The following is a 15,600-nucleotide window of genomic DNA, read 5'->3' as shown; positions in this document are numbered from 1 at the left end:
TCAACAGAACATGTGCGAGAGGGATGGAGTGGGGAGGGCTGAGGATATTAGTGCAAAGGGGAAATGTGTGGGGGCCTTTTCAGAAGGGAGAGAGCGTGAGGAGACAGTGATAGATAATGTGACTAAAGAAAGAAGTCAGATTAGGAATGAAAAAAAGAGGAGATTGGAGACATTTTGAGATGAGAGAAGCTGACAGTGAAAGAGAGAAACGGAGAAGGGGGGGGTGGAGAAAGAGTGTTGAATACATCCAAGTTGCACTCACACATCAGTTCTCCCTGTGGCTGGATTAGCTCTCAAATTAGGTTTGTGTTTTGTGTTATTACATCCCAGCTTACGCTCATCAACGTACGTCACATTTACATGAGTGTCTGTTTGTGCCAATTCACTTTCTTTCAGTGTTTTCAAATAAAGCATTTTTGTCTCTTAAGCCTGAGCAAATAAGCAGCTTGAGTTCCACGGGACCTGGTGGAAGGATTGTGTCTTTCATGTGCTCAGCATGTATTATGTAGATGTGTGCTGTTTTTCATAGCTAGATAATACTGCAGAGGATGCTGCCATTAAAGGCACAGTGGTACATTATTCATCTGTGTTTTTTTCATGACATAGGGGCTTCCATTGTGATAACAGGTGAGATACCTGGGCCAAGACTGCCTGTCCAGAGCCAATGAAGATGAAATGCAGGAATGGAAAGAGAGTTCAGAAATGAGACTGTGACAGAGTCTTCTATGTCCTTTGTGTTTACATGTGTGAAACCAAAGTCAAATGTGACTGCTTGTGCTACAAAAGAGAAGATACTGCTGATTAATATTCATAGGAAACTATCTGTTTCAAGAGATTAGGAGTCACAGGCTGGAGCAGCTCTGAGACAAGTCCAAAGCCCACGATTGAGAGCACACACCATGTTCCAATTTCTCTGTTAATTAGAGGAGATACACGTTCTTTTATTATCAACAACATCTTGATGTCAAGATGTTTTTCTTCACAGAAATGAGTGCCAGTGCTTTGGTGTTGTTTCCAATTAGTTTTGTAATCTGCACGGACATGAAAATGTTTCATGCTGAATTGTCTTGTGGTAAGTTGTAAATTTAAGAGATTCAAGATGCAAGCAGAGGTCCCACATAATACTCAGAATAAACAACGGTCATATTAAAACATCTGTAGCAGCATAACATGAGGATGGTTTCTAACGCTGTGTATTAACATCTGTCTATGTTGCCAATCTGCAAACCTGACAGAGGAAACCTCGAATATTAGTGTGTGGGTGTGTGTAAGAGACCAGCGAGACCCCCAGGAGGGAGTTTAAGCTTTTGCTGTTGTTTGATCCAAACCCCATAGCCTGTTATTGACTCTTCATGTGTGTGTGTGAGCGCTTACGTAAGTGTGTGTATGTGTGTTACTGTGCATATTTAAATAAGATTCAAACCTCAAATCCACTCTTGCAGCAAACACACACACACACACACACACACACACACACACACACACACACACACAGAAATGCTTTAGGACTCAGATCAAAGGAAAAGAAATAGACCTAGTTCAAGTCAGGCATGTGTGTGTGTCTGTGCGTGTGATGAGTAATTACTGTAATTATCAAATGACTAATCAGTATTAGAGACATCATTTCTTTTTGTCTTCAGCTTACATGGACTTCGTCACTCTGCTCCTGCTCCCTTTTTTCCCTTTTGCGTCCTGTCTTCTTCTACTGAACTTTCTCTAATCTGTCGGTCCCTCAGCTGTCTTGTTTCCTTGAAGTTTTCTCACTGTCCTTATTTATAATCTTTTCTAATTGTTGTGTCTTGCTTGTCTCCAGCAGCTCAGCAGCCGTACACTATGTGCTTCAGGGTCAAGTTTTATCCCCATGAGCCAATGAAAATTAAGGAGGAGCTCACCAGGTACAGTTTGATTCATACATCCCCCCAGAAATGTAACTACACACCTCCAATCAGAAGTCTTTCCTCCAACATTCACTGGCATCTCTGCTTTCTGTTGCATTTGTTTATTAAGCAGCACCTTTATTGACCTCATGTCCATTTACATTTATCAAAGTGTCATGAAGAAGCAAACAAGGTCACCTCAGGGTCCTTAAGAAGCCCTGTTACACTGCCGATTAATTGGATTAGAAAAACGAAGTTGAGCTGAGAAGTTCAGAAGGAGCAGCAGCCAGAGATGAAATCCAGTGGGAGTATTATATTTGAGATGGATTTTTTTCATCATTTTAATGTGTGAGTTGCTACTCATGATCCAGTTTGCAGGATGCAATTTAAACTCTGTGCCCAAAAGTTATTTAAATATTCCAAAATACAAGAAAATAAAATGTAAAGCTGCCCCTCACAGTTCACTTCTGATGGGTATACTGTGCTTTTTATGTTACGTGTCTAATCTGCTTGGTGAAAAGAAGAGTAAAAAAACAGGTGGGGAAACAGAAACATTTAACTTTCAAGTAGAGACTCATTTTGTGTTGGCTGTCACAGCTGACTCTATAATACCTACTTTAGTCAGTGATTAAACCAAAAACCGTGTATATAATAGGACAGACTGAACTTCCTGTTATATAAAAGAAGAAGAGTCTAACAGATACTGTGACAGATCAAGTCAAGATTTAGGGAAGGAAACAAAAGAAAGAATAATCTGTGGGGAAAGGACAAAGCTCAGTGTGCCACAAAGAAAGAAAACAGAGAAGGACAAAATTAACCACAGCCAAGAAGGTCATGTAAATATAGATAGCTCTGTTTTTAGGCCAAATTGAAAAACCTGCATACGGCTGCAGACTGTGACTCTAAAAATAAACTATTTAGCTACAGCGGGCTTTTTCCCCTCCATTCAATCTTTCATGCTTTCCTTCTGCTGCTTCTTTCACTTCAAAAACAAGTTTAATGAGTCAGTTCGCTCAGATGTTGTCTCATCTGGATACTCATCTGTATCCATGGCAACACACATGTCCATAGGTTTAGTATCATCACCGTCACTTTTCGTCTCCATGGTAACACAGGACAAATCCTCATGTCAGTGTCATGCCTAAACTTGCCTGCATTGAAACCGTTTCCATAGTAACTACAGTCTCTGCAGTGCGGTTTATGTTTCCATAGTGATACTCCACTGCCATAGCAACAAAACCAGATTATTATCATACTAACTGTACTTTTTTATCCTCCTCTTATACGGTTTATATAGAAATGTGTATCTTTGCTGCCATGCACAACATAATTTGAACAACAAATGTTAAGCCCATGTAGATTATTGTCTGTGTTCCTTTGTTGTTTATTTGTGTTTGTTTTTTGTGTCTGTTCAGGTATCTCTTGTACCTGCAGTTAAAGAGAGACATCTACCATGGTCGGCTCCTCTGTCCGTTTGCTGAAGCTGCATACCTGGGAGCCTGCATCATACAGGGTGAGACCTGCAGTCAACCAATTGGTTTGACTGACAGTAAACAGTCTACTGGTGATTTGGAGTGTTACAGTTTAATCTTGATATTTACACATGCATGTGAATAACAAACTTGTTGAGAGTTCAGACACATACTTATATAAACATATCCAGATTATTCTTTTGACAATTGATTAATATGCTTTTTTGGCTTAAATCTTTTGTTACACATCTTTAATTGCTCTCGAGCAACCTGTATGACTGCCAGTAAATGCAGCTCTTTGTAATTACAACCCAAACTAAATCCAGACTTCCATCTAAGACTTAAGAGATTGAATTTAGGTCCCATTCTAGACCAAAGTTTTTTTTAAAAATTTTACTTGTGTCTTTAGTCACTGTTGGTGGTGGCATCTATGACATGAAGATCATGGCTTATTGAACCGTAACATTTTCACAGATGTTACAATTCAGTCTGCAACAAGCCTCTCTGCCCTTTTTTAAAAAAAACCATAGGGAGAGTGCATATATTCAGACAATCACAGGTGGTCACTTTACTCTTTTTAAAAACTCACCACCTCTGTATTTTTTGTGGTGAGGACAGTGTTTGGTACTAGTCGAACCCTGACTACAGCTGATATTTTTTACATTTTGTATATCATGCATAAGCTAGAATTATTTCTGGTTAAAATGATTTTTAAATACCTTCTTCTAAAATATTAGATCTGATATTTCTTTGTAGCTGCAGTAAGCCTGGTGTCAGGCAGTTTTTTGTGGTGCAATGTTCTCCTATAAGATGTGCATTATTCTGATACAAACACATTTTCATAACTACTAGGCAAAGACTAAATTTAGGTCAAGCTGGTGCAGCTTGATGAGCACCAATTTATGGCTATATTATCCAACCATCATTCACCCGATTTGTTTCATCTCTGCCTCATTAACTTGCTGTATTTGAAGTCATCGGTCTGGTGGTGTAATCCTACGTTTAACACACGGGGCTCTCTGTGGACCGCTGGGAAAATAAAATGAAAGGATTTTTCACCCCTTCAATAACAGTTTATTGTTGAATCACAGTGCAGAGCCATTCGCTTCAGTATGGATTAAGAAAAGAATTAGCTGAGCTGTATCATATAAATGAACCCTTCCGGCTAATTCACAAATCGCTGAACTGTGCTAACACTCTCTGATTGGCTCATGTCTCCGGAGAGCAGAGTGTGACTGGCTGAGTTATCTAAACACACAGTGTGTCTGCAGTGTATCATTGGCTGCTCTGATTAACCGAGACAAGTCCTGTCCCATTTCGTCAGGGTGTTGATTATAGAGCTACAGAACATTTTTAAGGATTATTGTTTAATTAAACTCTGGGCAAGTTTTTGATTTAACCTTTATTATGCGAGTTAATTAAGAATAGATTTAATGGACAAATTAGTGTCCGATAGGATTTTGTCCTGGATTCAATAAGGACATGGTTTACTTTTGTTTTCACTGGAGGTAAAAAAGATAATAATCAAACATCCTAATCACATTAAGCCTCGTCACAGACCATTTTTACACTGAAATCGCCCTCTCCTTACAGCTGAGCTCGGGGACTATGACCCAGAGGAGCACCCATCAGACTACATCAGAGACTTCAAGCTGTTTCCTAAACAATCCCTTAAACTGGAGAGGAAGATTATGGAAATACACAAGAACGAGCTCAGGTAAAAGAGATGCGTTTTGTGTGATGGGTTTGTTTGTTGTCTGGAGCAGGGCCTTTGTTATATGCCTGCCATTTGATGTCAGTGACAGATATGGATGTTTCTGTGATCTGCACCTTCAGAACAGGCAGCGGAGACACTTCTCCACTCTGCAGACAATGAAGTGTTGTCTGTCGCACTGGTTACATAAAAAAAATTATGATAGTCAGAGATTTGTGGTTCATTCTGCTGAAAGTAAATTAAAACTAAAAATTATTCCTTTTTAACCTGGGTCTACTATTCTTCTGCATCCAACTGAAAGCCTTTAAAACTTGTTTGAACCTAAGCAGTATGAATAAACCAAGCATATCTAGTTTAAAAGAGTTGATCCTCTCAAAGGTGGATGAATATGAAATATTAAAATATGTTCAGATGTATTGTGACTCTTCTTCATGGACAGCTTGAGTTCCTAAATCATAGGATCATAATGTAATATAATGTACTATACATAAATCCCTTGGCTTGTTTGTGTGATGTTGCTACAGCTGATGAATAATGTTGTGAGGTTTGTGACCGTCACACTTACAGTGATTATAGAACATCAAAGACAAATCCTTCATTCCCCACAGTGCAAAGGCAAATGATGCCAAGTGCCCTCCGTCTGCCCCGATGGCTCCGACTGACGGGATTAACTGCATGTAGATTAGTGCTGAGCTGTAGGGAGAGAGACTTCAGGTGATTTCCGAATGAGTTGAACTTTGTATGTCTGTGAGCCTTATTTCTATTTTATTTTGTAACTTTATGTGCTTGCAGAAAGAGTCTCCTGGTGATTTATATGACTGGAGCCTTGTTCAGGAGCCGTGTACCCTGCTCAGTTTCTCTACTTTGCAGCACTTAGACTAATGAGCAAGTGAAGCATCCACACTCCCATCAACCACTTGGCCTTCGTGTTTGTTTCTGCAAAATGTTAACAGATAATCACAAACTCAGCTAAATGTAATGACTTCAATTAGTGAAGGATACAGTTAAATTATAAAAGAGTAAAACCTGAATATTGACAATGCATGACTCTAAAATTTCATATATTGCACCAGTACAGCCTTAGCTTAGTATCCATAGCAACATAAAGGAGAACGTGGACTATAACTGATGTTCTTGGAGGAACAATATAGACCTTTAAATTTTCAAAACAACAAACAACATAGTCATGCCTGTGCTGTTTTCATAACCCCATGAAATGAATTAGTTGTCTGGTTGATCTGACATTCAAGTAAAATGCAATATAAACTAAGAAGGACACACACTAACAGCACATTCTTCATTATGTCAATTTGTAATTAAAGCGTCTTCTCCCCCCCCCTCCTCCTCCTCCTCTTCAACTTCTTTTTTAGGGGCCAGTGTTCTGCATTCGCAGAGTTGAACATGCTCCAAAGGGCTCACAGCCTTGAAACATATGGAGTTGATCCTCACCCATGCAAGGTAACAACACCTTTTGTGACACTGCAGCTATGCATGTATGGCACCATCACTGTTTTTCAGAGCCAGCCTCAAGTGGCTGTCAGAGGAACTGCACTGTAGATTTTGCTTGACTGCTTGACCCTTCTCTTTACATCTTTGCTTGTATGCTCTTAATTTGTATATTAAATCAAGGATTAATCCTTCTGACAGCAAGAAGGCAAATTGTAAATTTATTGTCTTGGTAGACACCAAAGACACCATCACTTTCAGGAACTGATTATCTTATTGACCTGACAAACATAACCACTACTTTACTGACTCTCTGGACTGTGCTGTTAATACTGTGCTTTATTTTTTTTTTCTTCTCTGTGTTACTTTGTACTTTGGTGACTGAATCTGATAGAGGAAAACAATCATTTTCAGCTCATTGTCAGCCTCCCTGCTTATCCTTCCCCTAGTCAGTCACAGTCAGATAGGAACACCCTCTCATGGACAGAGTATCAAAGCACACTAAGCAGATTAACCAGATATTTTAATTCTGTCTTTTCGAGAGGATCGCCTTTATCTGCTCCACTCTTGTTAGGCAGGCTGTTTTTTATGTGGGTTGCTGGAAATAGCTGTTATTGCTGAGAACGTGGTCTCATGCAGATATGTGAAGATCAAGAATCAGAGCAAGAAAATGTGGGGAAGATAAAAATGAACGAGAGAGGATACATAGTACAGAATACAGATACAATAATGTGGGTGACAGGAACACCCTGTGATCTGCTCTCACTTTGGAGCTGTTATTAGTTTCATTTTGTTTCACTGCGTCCACCCATTCATTGTTCTTCATGCTAGTTAATTAGGGGCTGAAGTTTGAAACAAACATGTGATTTTGTGTAGGTGTCATTACCATGGAGCTTGTTGCTGGACGTCTTGCCTTCCTGCTGTTAGTCCACCTATATCCCATAAAGCCTTGTGCAGCCTTTCATACTATGTGTATGTGTATGTGTGTGTATTTCAGGACTTTACAGGCTCCACCGCCTTCCTCGGGTTCACAGCCACAGGTTTTGTGGTCTTCCAGGGAAACAAAAGGATCCACCTCCTCAAATGGTACACAATAGCTTTAAATATAGACCCGCAAACACAAATTCAATAATATGATGCCTCTGCTAAATCTCTCTGAAACACACACCATAATGTGGAGGCATTTGAAATAGTAATGTACATATGAATTATCTTTAGCCTCTTGGAACACAATAAATTAGAGATAGAACAGTTTATATTTATTTTATTGTTATTATTCTTTTGGGAAATCAGTCTAAACGTTTTAATCTGGCGTGTTTTTTTACCAGTTCAAGAAAATACACAATGACTAAATTGTCTAAAAGTAATATGGATACGCTCTATGTTATCAGACTGCTGCTGCGGATGTGTTACATTAGATGTGTTTAAATGGTTTTACTGCTGGGTAATTTGATAATTATGTTTTGTCTAACAGTCGAACAAAAGCAATAAAACAATGAGATAATAGTATAAGTAGAAGAAAAATGACAGTATTTACCTCTATAAAATGAATTAAAGAGTTTCCCAGTGTCTCTAGTGTTTATAGTACTTTATCACAGCTTTGCCAAATTCTGTTTTTCTTTTTCTTTTTTTAAACCTTGGAACCGACCTTATCTTCATTAACACTGGATTTAACTTGTATCATGTAGCCTTTTTAAACCCCTGATATTCCATAAACACTGTGATTCTTTGCAGGTCTGATGTTAGCAAGTTCAAGTTTGAAGGAAAAACCTTTTACGTCATTGGAATTCAGAAAGAGGTGAGCACAGCGTCTCTAAAAGGTTACAAATGATGAACAAAATGTGATGTGTAGTTTTCTCCACCATGCTGATAAATTCTTCTTGTACTAAACTCATCATCATCACAATGACCTTTTAGACCTCAGCCTCTCACATTTGCTGCTATAAAGACAGACTCTTATGTAGATGCACGGTTACATCTGGATTTTGTGTTAGTGACTGTTTGTAAACTCCAAGTGAACTGTACATCCCTCATGCTCCTTCTTCCCTCCCTTCTTCCTCTCCTTGTTTCCTCTCTCTTCATTTGGTTATGTCAGATAAATGTGCTAAAGAACTGTACTGTTTGTCACTCTGTCCACCATCACACACACTGTATATGTGTGTCGCTGTTTCAGATCTCCTTAACAGGCAGGATTCACTGTAACAGGATGGTGGGTGTGTTACGACTCCTCACTCACATTATGTGTTGATTGTGGCCCAAATACGAGACTCCATCACATCAAAATAACATTACATGACGTCTTAAAGCTGACGGCAACATAGAGGTCTTGTATTTGGGACACACACATCATCTGTGTGCTTGGTGTTTTATCATCCAGCAGAGCTGTGGTAGATTCTGAGCAGCAGTACGTACAATAATTTGCAGGAACGTGCAGTAACCCGCTCAGAAAACACATGTGAAGCTAAAGCCGGGTTGCTCTTTAATCTACCAGCCAGCCAACAACTCGATCCAAACTATTCTCTTAGAAGCTCTTTCATCACTGCTTAACTTGTGAGTCTGTCTTGGCTGTTTGTCTTTTTGGCAACTCATGAAGGAAAGGGCTGAAGATGCAGTTTTATCTTTGTGTTTCTGTCTCTTCTCTCTGTGTGTAAACATAGTCATCTCTGGTGAGTAAACACAAGTGATACCAGTAGCACAAAACATACCTAATTCCTCGATTTGACACCTCTCCTTGCAGCCCTGCCCTCACCTCTCCTCTCTTTAATTATTACATCACGTGTGTATTCACTTTCTGTTTTATTATTTTATGAGTTCTCTGGTTACTCTCCTCATCTTGTGCAGCTATTCTCCTCAGTCACCAAAAATTAAATTAGCTTTAGACTCCATTATTAATAAATTATAGATTTTGCAATATGATGCATAATCTATATATCTTGTGTCAATATTGATCAGAAAATGTATTCATTTTGTGTGTGTGTGTGTATTTATCTGTGAAGATCAAGATATGATTTGTGTGTTGATGTTTGAGTGTTCCACCTCTCACATCACCACTTCCTGTCCCACCTTGAGCTGAAAACAACCTTTCATGTTTCAAATGTCTTTTAAACAGAAATTTACATCATTGTATTTCCTATTAGTGCCACAGCTATTATTGGTAAAATTTAACTTGTGATGAAGAAATAATAATAAATTTCATATGTGTAATAGAGGTGTAATCTTTCAGATTAGGAGCAGGTAAATCTGCATCAAGTCAGCCAAAGTGGGACCGATTTCCCAATATTGGAACATGTAGCTCTAGCTTACACACCTGTGAACACACACACATCATGTGTGTACTCTCTCACTACACTTTAGTATCATTACAGATATGTAACAATGAGGTGGCTGAGCAAAATGGCTTACTATGTGGGAAAAAGTTCATGGCTCAAAGTCCCCCTCATTTCCTTTAAAAAACAGCTATTGTACAGTAGGTCTCTCTCGTGTTATTGATTCCATTTTATCCTCTCACCCCTTGCTGTTGAGTAATATTGATCTGGTATCTCATGTTACCAGACACACAGCACTAAAAAGTGGACGTTTACGGGAATAAATCCCTCCTCCTGGTCCATAAAGATCCATGTTGCTGCAAGCTACAAAGCCCTTTTACTGCTGAACAGCAGCCATATCACTATATCTGCTTTATATCTTGCTAAGCTTACAGCTTTAGGTCTGTTGGTCAGCGTTTTGCTCAGCTCCTTCACATCGTATTCAGCACTTCTCTTGTCCTTATGCACACATCTTTAGGTAATCTCATTACTCATCCTCACAGTCTCTTTTTCTGTCTCTCTGTGTGTGTGTGTGTCTGTATTTGTATTTGTCTTTGCAGAAGAAACTGGTGTTGACATTTCACACCTCGACCCCGGCAGCCTGTAAGCACCTATGGAAGTGTGGAGTGGAAAACCAGGCCTTTTACAAGTGCGTCTGCAAACACACACACACACAGACACACACACACACACATTATTATTACAGTTACAGAGCTGTTTTTTCGCCTTATTTTATTGTCCTATTGTGGCACTGCAACGGCCTGCTGGTGTCCTTCACTGAGGGAGCAGCTGATTGCTCCGAGGCCATCGTTCTCATCTGCAAAGACTATTGACCCTGCTGGCATTGCAGGAATGGAAACAAGCCTGCAGGGAAGGCGAAACTGTCACAATAGAGGCTACACTGTACTTTTATCTGTGGTCATGGAGAATACAAGCTAACAAGCAAAAAATTAGATCTACCACATAACAATACAGGAAGGTGTCGGTCCCAAACATGTGACTTTCTTCTTTCTTCTATTATGCAGAACTTAGAGGTTATGATATGCATATGCACCATTTACAAGCTTGCTTGAGTGTTGGAGCTCAAGCTTCAATGAACATTTCACACATCTCTGTCAACACAAAAAGGATTAATATTTGTCTTGAGGAGAGAAAAAAACATTTGTTTTTGTTGCAGCATCATTTCTTTTCTTTTCTGAGCACGTACAGCTTTCTTGGCTGAGGTTCTTGACCTTGAAAAGTTGAAGTCACTCTTAGAGCTTTTGACAATATTCAGAAGAAGTTGTGGGAGAACAAAAGGAAGAGAAATAAAATGTGAGGAAGGTGCTGAGTTCCATTATGCTGAGTTCCTTTTTCTAGTTGTGCAATTAAGTAATTTCCTCCTTAACCTCTTAACCATGTATCTATGACTACGTAGTCATGAAGTATAAAGCTCTCTGATAATGGCACTCGCCTGTATAACCCTGAGTATTGACTTCTTAATTACAGCAGCTTGTGTGTCTCAGAGAGGCAGGCAGAGAGGGAGTGGATGTCATCTCAGATGTCAGACAAGCATCAGAGCCACTAAATCACATCAGAGAGAATTGAGTTTGTAAATGGCAGCCAAGCAGAGCTGGATGAACACATGAAGGAAGAGCAGAGGTGTGTGTGTGTCTGTGCTCTGGCACGATGTCTGACGCTCTGCAGTCTGGTTTTGCATGATAAATGATCCTGAACTGAACGTTGACCCTACAGCATCAACTTCTAAAATGGAACACTTTGAAACACTGTCCCGAGGCCAGTCTGTGAGCTATAACTCACTGTTGGCACATACAATACATATGCTGTGTTAAGATGCATTTGTGCTGTATTAATGGAATCCTTTGCATGTGTCTCTTGTTGTGTCTTCCTCTCGCTGACAGGTGTGCAAAGTCAAGTCAGATAAAGACAGTTTCAAGCAGCAACATCTTTTTCAAAGGCAGCCGGTTCAGATACAGGTGAGATGCTGTTCCAGTGTGGGTGTATTTTCTTTAGACAGTAAATAAAGATGACATAAGTAGTGAGTGATTACAGAAGGCAAGAAGATTCTTCATGTTTACTGCCAAAGTGACAAATATCACTGAATCCTGAAACACTTGTAAATCTTGCATGTTGATGCAGTGTGCCACCAAGCTGCAGATCCAAATGCTGCATCATCTCACTGTACAGCAGCCATACTGTTGTCTGTGATTTATTGACCCTAATATCACAGGAAAGCCTCTATATTGTGTAAGTCTGTTATGTTAGCCCTGATTCTCCACTCAGACAAAGCTCTTTACCAGGCTTACACTTCGGTCTGCTCCATTTCATCAGCTAGCTGAAGCAGTTTGGCTTAAGGGCTCAGCGATGAGTAATAGCATATGGTAGAGTTTACAGTGAAATATGGGAATTGGTCATTTGTGCAAATGCAGAACAGCAAAGAGATTTGAAGAGGCAATTTGTGTAAAGCAGAGCAAAACAGATTTTTTTTTCCCATTTTGTGTTTGATCTGGCTGATTCCAGCGTTTTCCAGCACACTGTATTGACTGTCTTTTGAGATATGAAGTGCATGTCTACCATGCCAGATGTTTTATTTCACTCTCTAATTTATGTCCTAACCATCAATCTTGACTACAATAGACTAATGGGTGAGCTGGTGGCGCCTGCCGGCCCTGAAACGGAGCGGTCAGAGTGTGTAACTGCTCAACAATCAGGCTAATGGAGTTGCTGACTGCTGGCACAAAAAAAACTGAGAAACAGCAGTGATTATGAGTAATAACAGGAGAAACAGGAAAAGAACTGTGTTTTTATTTAAAGGTTTGTCCAGCTCAGAATATATGTATACAAATATTTTTAAAAGGTTCCCCATTGAATGCTACAAGCAGACTGGTATTTATTTCTATTATACAAGACACTAATCAGAAATCTCTTTAAAAGAATTCATAAATAAACTAGTGTCAGATTTGTATTAATTGTTTGCTGTAGTTCTAATATTTTACAGCTTTTACAGCTGACTTTTTTTATTTCAAAAACATTGTGACAGCAGTTGAATCTCTTATTCTTTGCCTTTCTTGCCCTGCATTTTAAATGTCTGTGTTCTCCCTGTTAGTGGAAGAGTAGCCAAGGAGGTGATAGAAGCCAGCTCTAAGATCCAGAGAGAGCCGCCAGAAGTGCGCAGGTAAGTCATAAATCATCTGCAGACAACAGCATACATTTACTGTTTAAGGCACACATGCATACCCTGCTACTGATGGTATTGTCTAATCTTTATCCAAGTATGTGATTCAGAAAGCACCCTGTGTGCTTAATGTTTACTTCTCAGAGCCCAGTTTGGTCAGAGTCGAAGTTTTAACTCTTTGAGCCACAAAAATCTCATCATGAACATGGAGCCTCTGGTACCTGCACTGCCCTCCACCAACGAATACGAAGAGACGGCTGCAGACGGCGGTAGGAGGACACACGCACACATACACACCCGTCATGCCCTGCTGTCACAGACCTCTGTAAAGTCACATGGGCTCTCCCTTGTGTAGGAAGAACACATGCACAACTCTCAGACAGAGAGTGTTAATTGAGCAGCTGATGCTCCCCATGCCTCCATCAGTCTTATCTCCCTGGAGACACCAATTGCAGCACGCTAAAAATACCCTCCCCATGATCCTCCCTGAGGATCCCACCATGCCTCTGTGCCTGTCTGACTTTGTGTGTGTTTCTACAGAGAAAGATACAGATTTGTGACATCGCTGAAACACAGGCACACTCTTAGTTTGTGTTATCATTAGGGAAAACTCAATTAGAAGTTTTTGTTTATTTTGCTCCAAGAAGTCTGTCTCTGTTCACGCCCTCTGTGTGTGACATGCAACATCTGCAGCTCACCCTTCTACATAGTAGTTTCTGTCTTTTCAAGCATGGTTTGCAGTGCTTCATCAGCATTAGGAGATTTGATTCTGATGCACTTTTTGTTAAATTAGTGTAACTTTTCTTTACAATCCGATAGCAACCAATTAGTTCGACAGATTCGCTTTAAATCAAAGAATATTAATCATCTGTGGAAGCTATAAATCGCTTCCTGGCTGACTCTCACTGAGAGTCAAAATCTCCTACCCTACCTTTAACTGCACAAGTCTGTAGATTTTTGTTTGTTTGGTTTGTTCATTTGAGAAGAATATCTGTTGTGCACTAAAGACACAAAGGCTTCCATCACAGTGAATTATGTGGACATGTACACTACCTGCCTTTAATTTTAAAGCTGTACGTTTTCATTTTTCCAAAGAAAATTGTTTAGAAATTGTTGAGAATTGTTGTGCCTGCCAGCAGAGTTATGTAGCTGTGGTCATTAGACATGTCCTGTACAGGGTCTGTTTTCCCTTTTGCTGAGCAACACTGCCAGGAGAAAAAAAACCAGCGAAGCGTCACAAAAATGCTGGTATTTTAAGGCTTTCTCCCCAAGACACAACCCTCTTCACTGTAGATTTATGTAGTACATAAAAGGTACTCACATCACTGTAGGTTTTAGCATTTCCCTCATGACATTCTTCTTGCATGTTATCATTATTCTCTGTCATCATTCCCTGCTGTTATTATTCCTGACACTCTCCACAGCGACCTATTATCAGATTGAAGCATAAATCTTGATGTTAGAAGGAAGAAAGCAGGTATAGAAAGCAGGCAAAGGTGCATGAGACTGTTTCAGAGCAGGGAGGGAGAGAAGGGAAAGGGAAATGAGATGGAGAGAATATGAAGGAGGAGAAAATGGACTGCAGGGATGAGGAAATGAATAAAGGTGATCACCATCAGATTGGACACACACAGTAAGGATGGACACACAGGGAAGGGAGGGTGGATGGAAGATAGACGGAAGGTCATATTGCAGAGAAGAGAGGTGGAATAATTTTGTAGCAAACAAATGTTGTTCATAATCACAGTTTCAATATGGTTTTTCTGGCAAAACAATTTAGAGTTGTTGAGTACGAGTGCACAAAAATCATACTGTATTGAGTTACACATGAAGTTTTGAACTTTAACGTATTACAAGTTAAAGCTTAGACAGAACAGAGCTTGATTGGCTTGCAAAGAAAATGCACAGTCCTGAACTAAACCCACTGACAAAGGTCTGAGTGGTGGAGTGTTGTGAAAGGTACAAATCAACTTAAAAATCAATCCAAACATGTGAGCAGCAGGCAGAATGGGAGGGACGTGAAAGATCACTGTCCTTTCCTGTCTGTTTGATTGATGTTCATCTTTACAGGACAATGTTACCAAACTTAACAGCCGGCAGGCTGATTCTCATGCCAGTTACAAACAACCTATAGCCTGAGAGACAAAAGTCAGGGCATAATTAGACCACCTAAAGGGCATAATTAGACCACTTAACCACGTACTGCTGCCCCTGAAGCAAAAGTTCTCTTATCTATTCATCAGTACATCCATCCATCCAGCTGTCGTCTATTCATCTATCTGTCTGCCCATTGATCCATCCATCCATCCATCCATCAGTTCTTTCTGCACCCCACTGGATGCTGGATATTGGAACTACTTTTCCCTCTTTGTCACTCCACTCCCTCCTTCCTTCCTCACCTCCCTCACATTGACCTGAACCTTGCTCTTTAGGCCTTCACGCATGTACAGCACAATCATGCTGCTGCACCATCACTCTCTTTAGTTGATAGACTTCTCTATCTCACACCTCTTGTGAAAAAATGTATGGCCATGCCCTCGCTTTGTACCCTTCTCTTGCTTTCTGTGTTTTTTTCTCTCATCTTCCCTCATCCCATTTAGAGGAAAATCAA

The 15,600-nt window shown here is 39.9% G+C and overlaps 1 protein-coding gene across 1 annotated transcript in view; it reads left to right on the top strand.

Annotated features, from left to right (window-relative positions):
* Positions 1 to 15,600, top strand: part of frmd3 (FERM domain containing 3) — a 37,987-nt gene that overhangs the window by 16,148 nt on the left and 6,239 nt on the right. The window contains exons 4-13 of the mRNA XM_028413815.1: positions 1,814 to 1,895; positions 3,293 to 3,390; positions 4,943 to 5,066; positions 6,434 to 6,521; positions 7,507 to 7,595; positions 8,244 to 8,307; positions 10,375 to 10,463; positions 11,716 to 11,790; positions 12,921 to 12,989; positions 13,134 to 13,258. Of these exons, the coding sequence (XP_028269616.1) occupies positions 1,814 to 1,895; positions 3,293 to 3,390; positions 4,943 to 5,066; positions 6,434 to 6,521; positions 7,507 to 7,595; positions 8,244 to 8,307; positions 10,375 to 10,463; positions 11,716 to 11,790; positions 12,921 to 12,989; positions 13,134 to 13,258 (903 nt within the window). The remainder of the gene's footprint in view (positions 1 to 1,813; positions 1,896 to 3,292; positions 3,391 to 4,942; positions 5,067 to 6,433; positions 6,522 to 7,506; positions 7,596 to 8,243; positions 8,308 to 10,374; positions 10,464 to 11,715; positions 11,791 to 12,920; positions 12,990 to 13,133; positions 13,259 to 15,600) is intronic.

This window comes from Parambassis ranga, chromosome 9 (assembly GCF_900634625.1).
Source record: "Parambassis ranga chromosome 9, fParRan2.1, whole genome shotgun sequence".
NCBI lineage: Eukaryota > Metazoa > Chordata > Actinopteri > Ambassidae > Parambassis > Parambassis ranga.
Note: the sequence above shows the minus strand (reverse complement) of the source record. Positions and strands in the feature narration are given on the sequence as shown.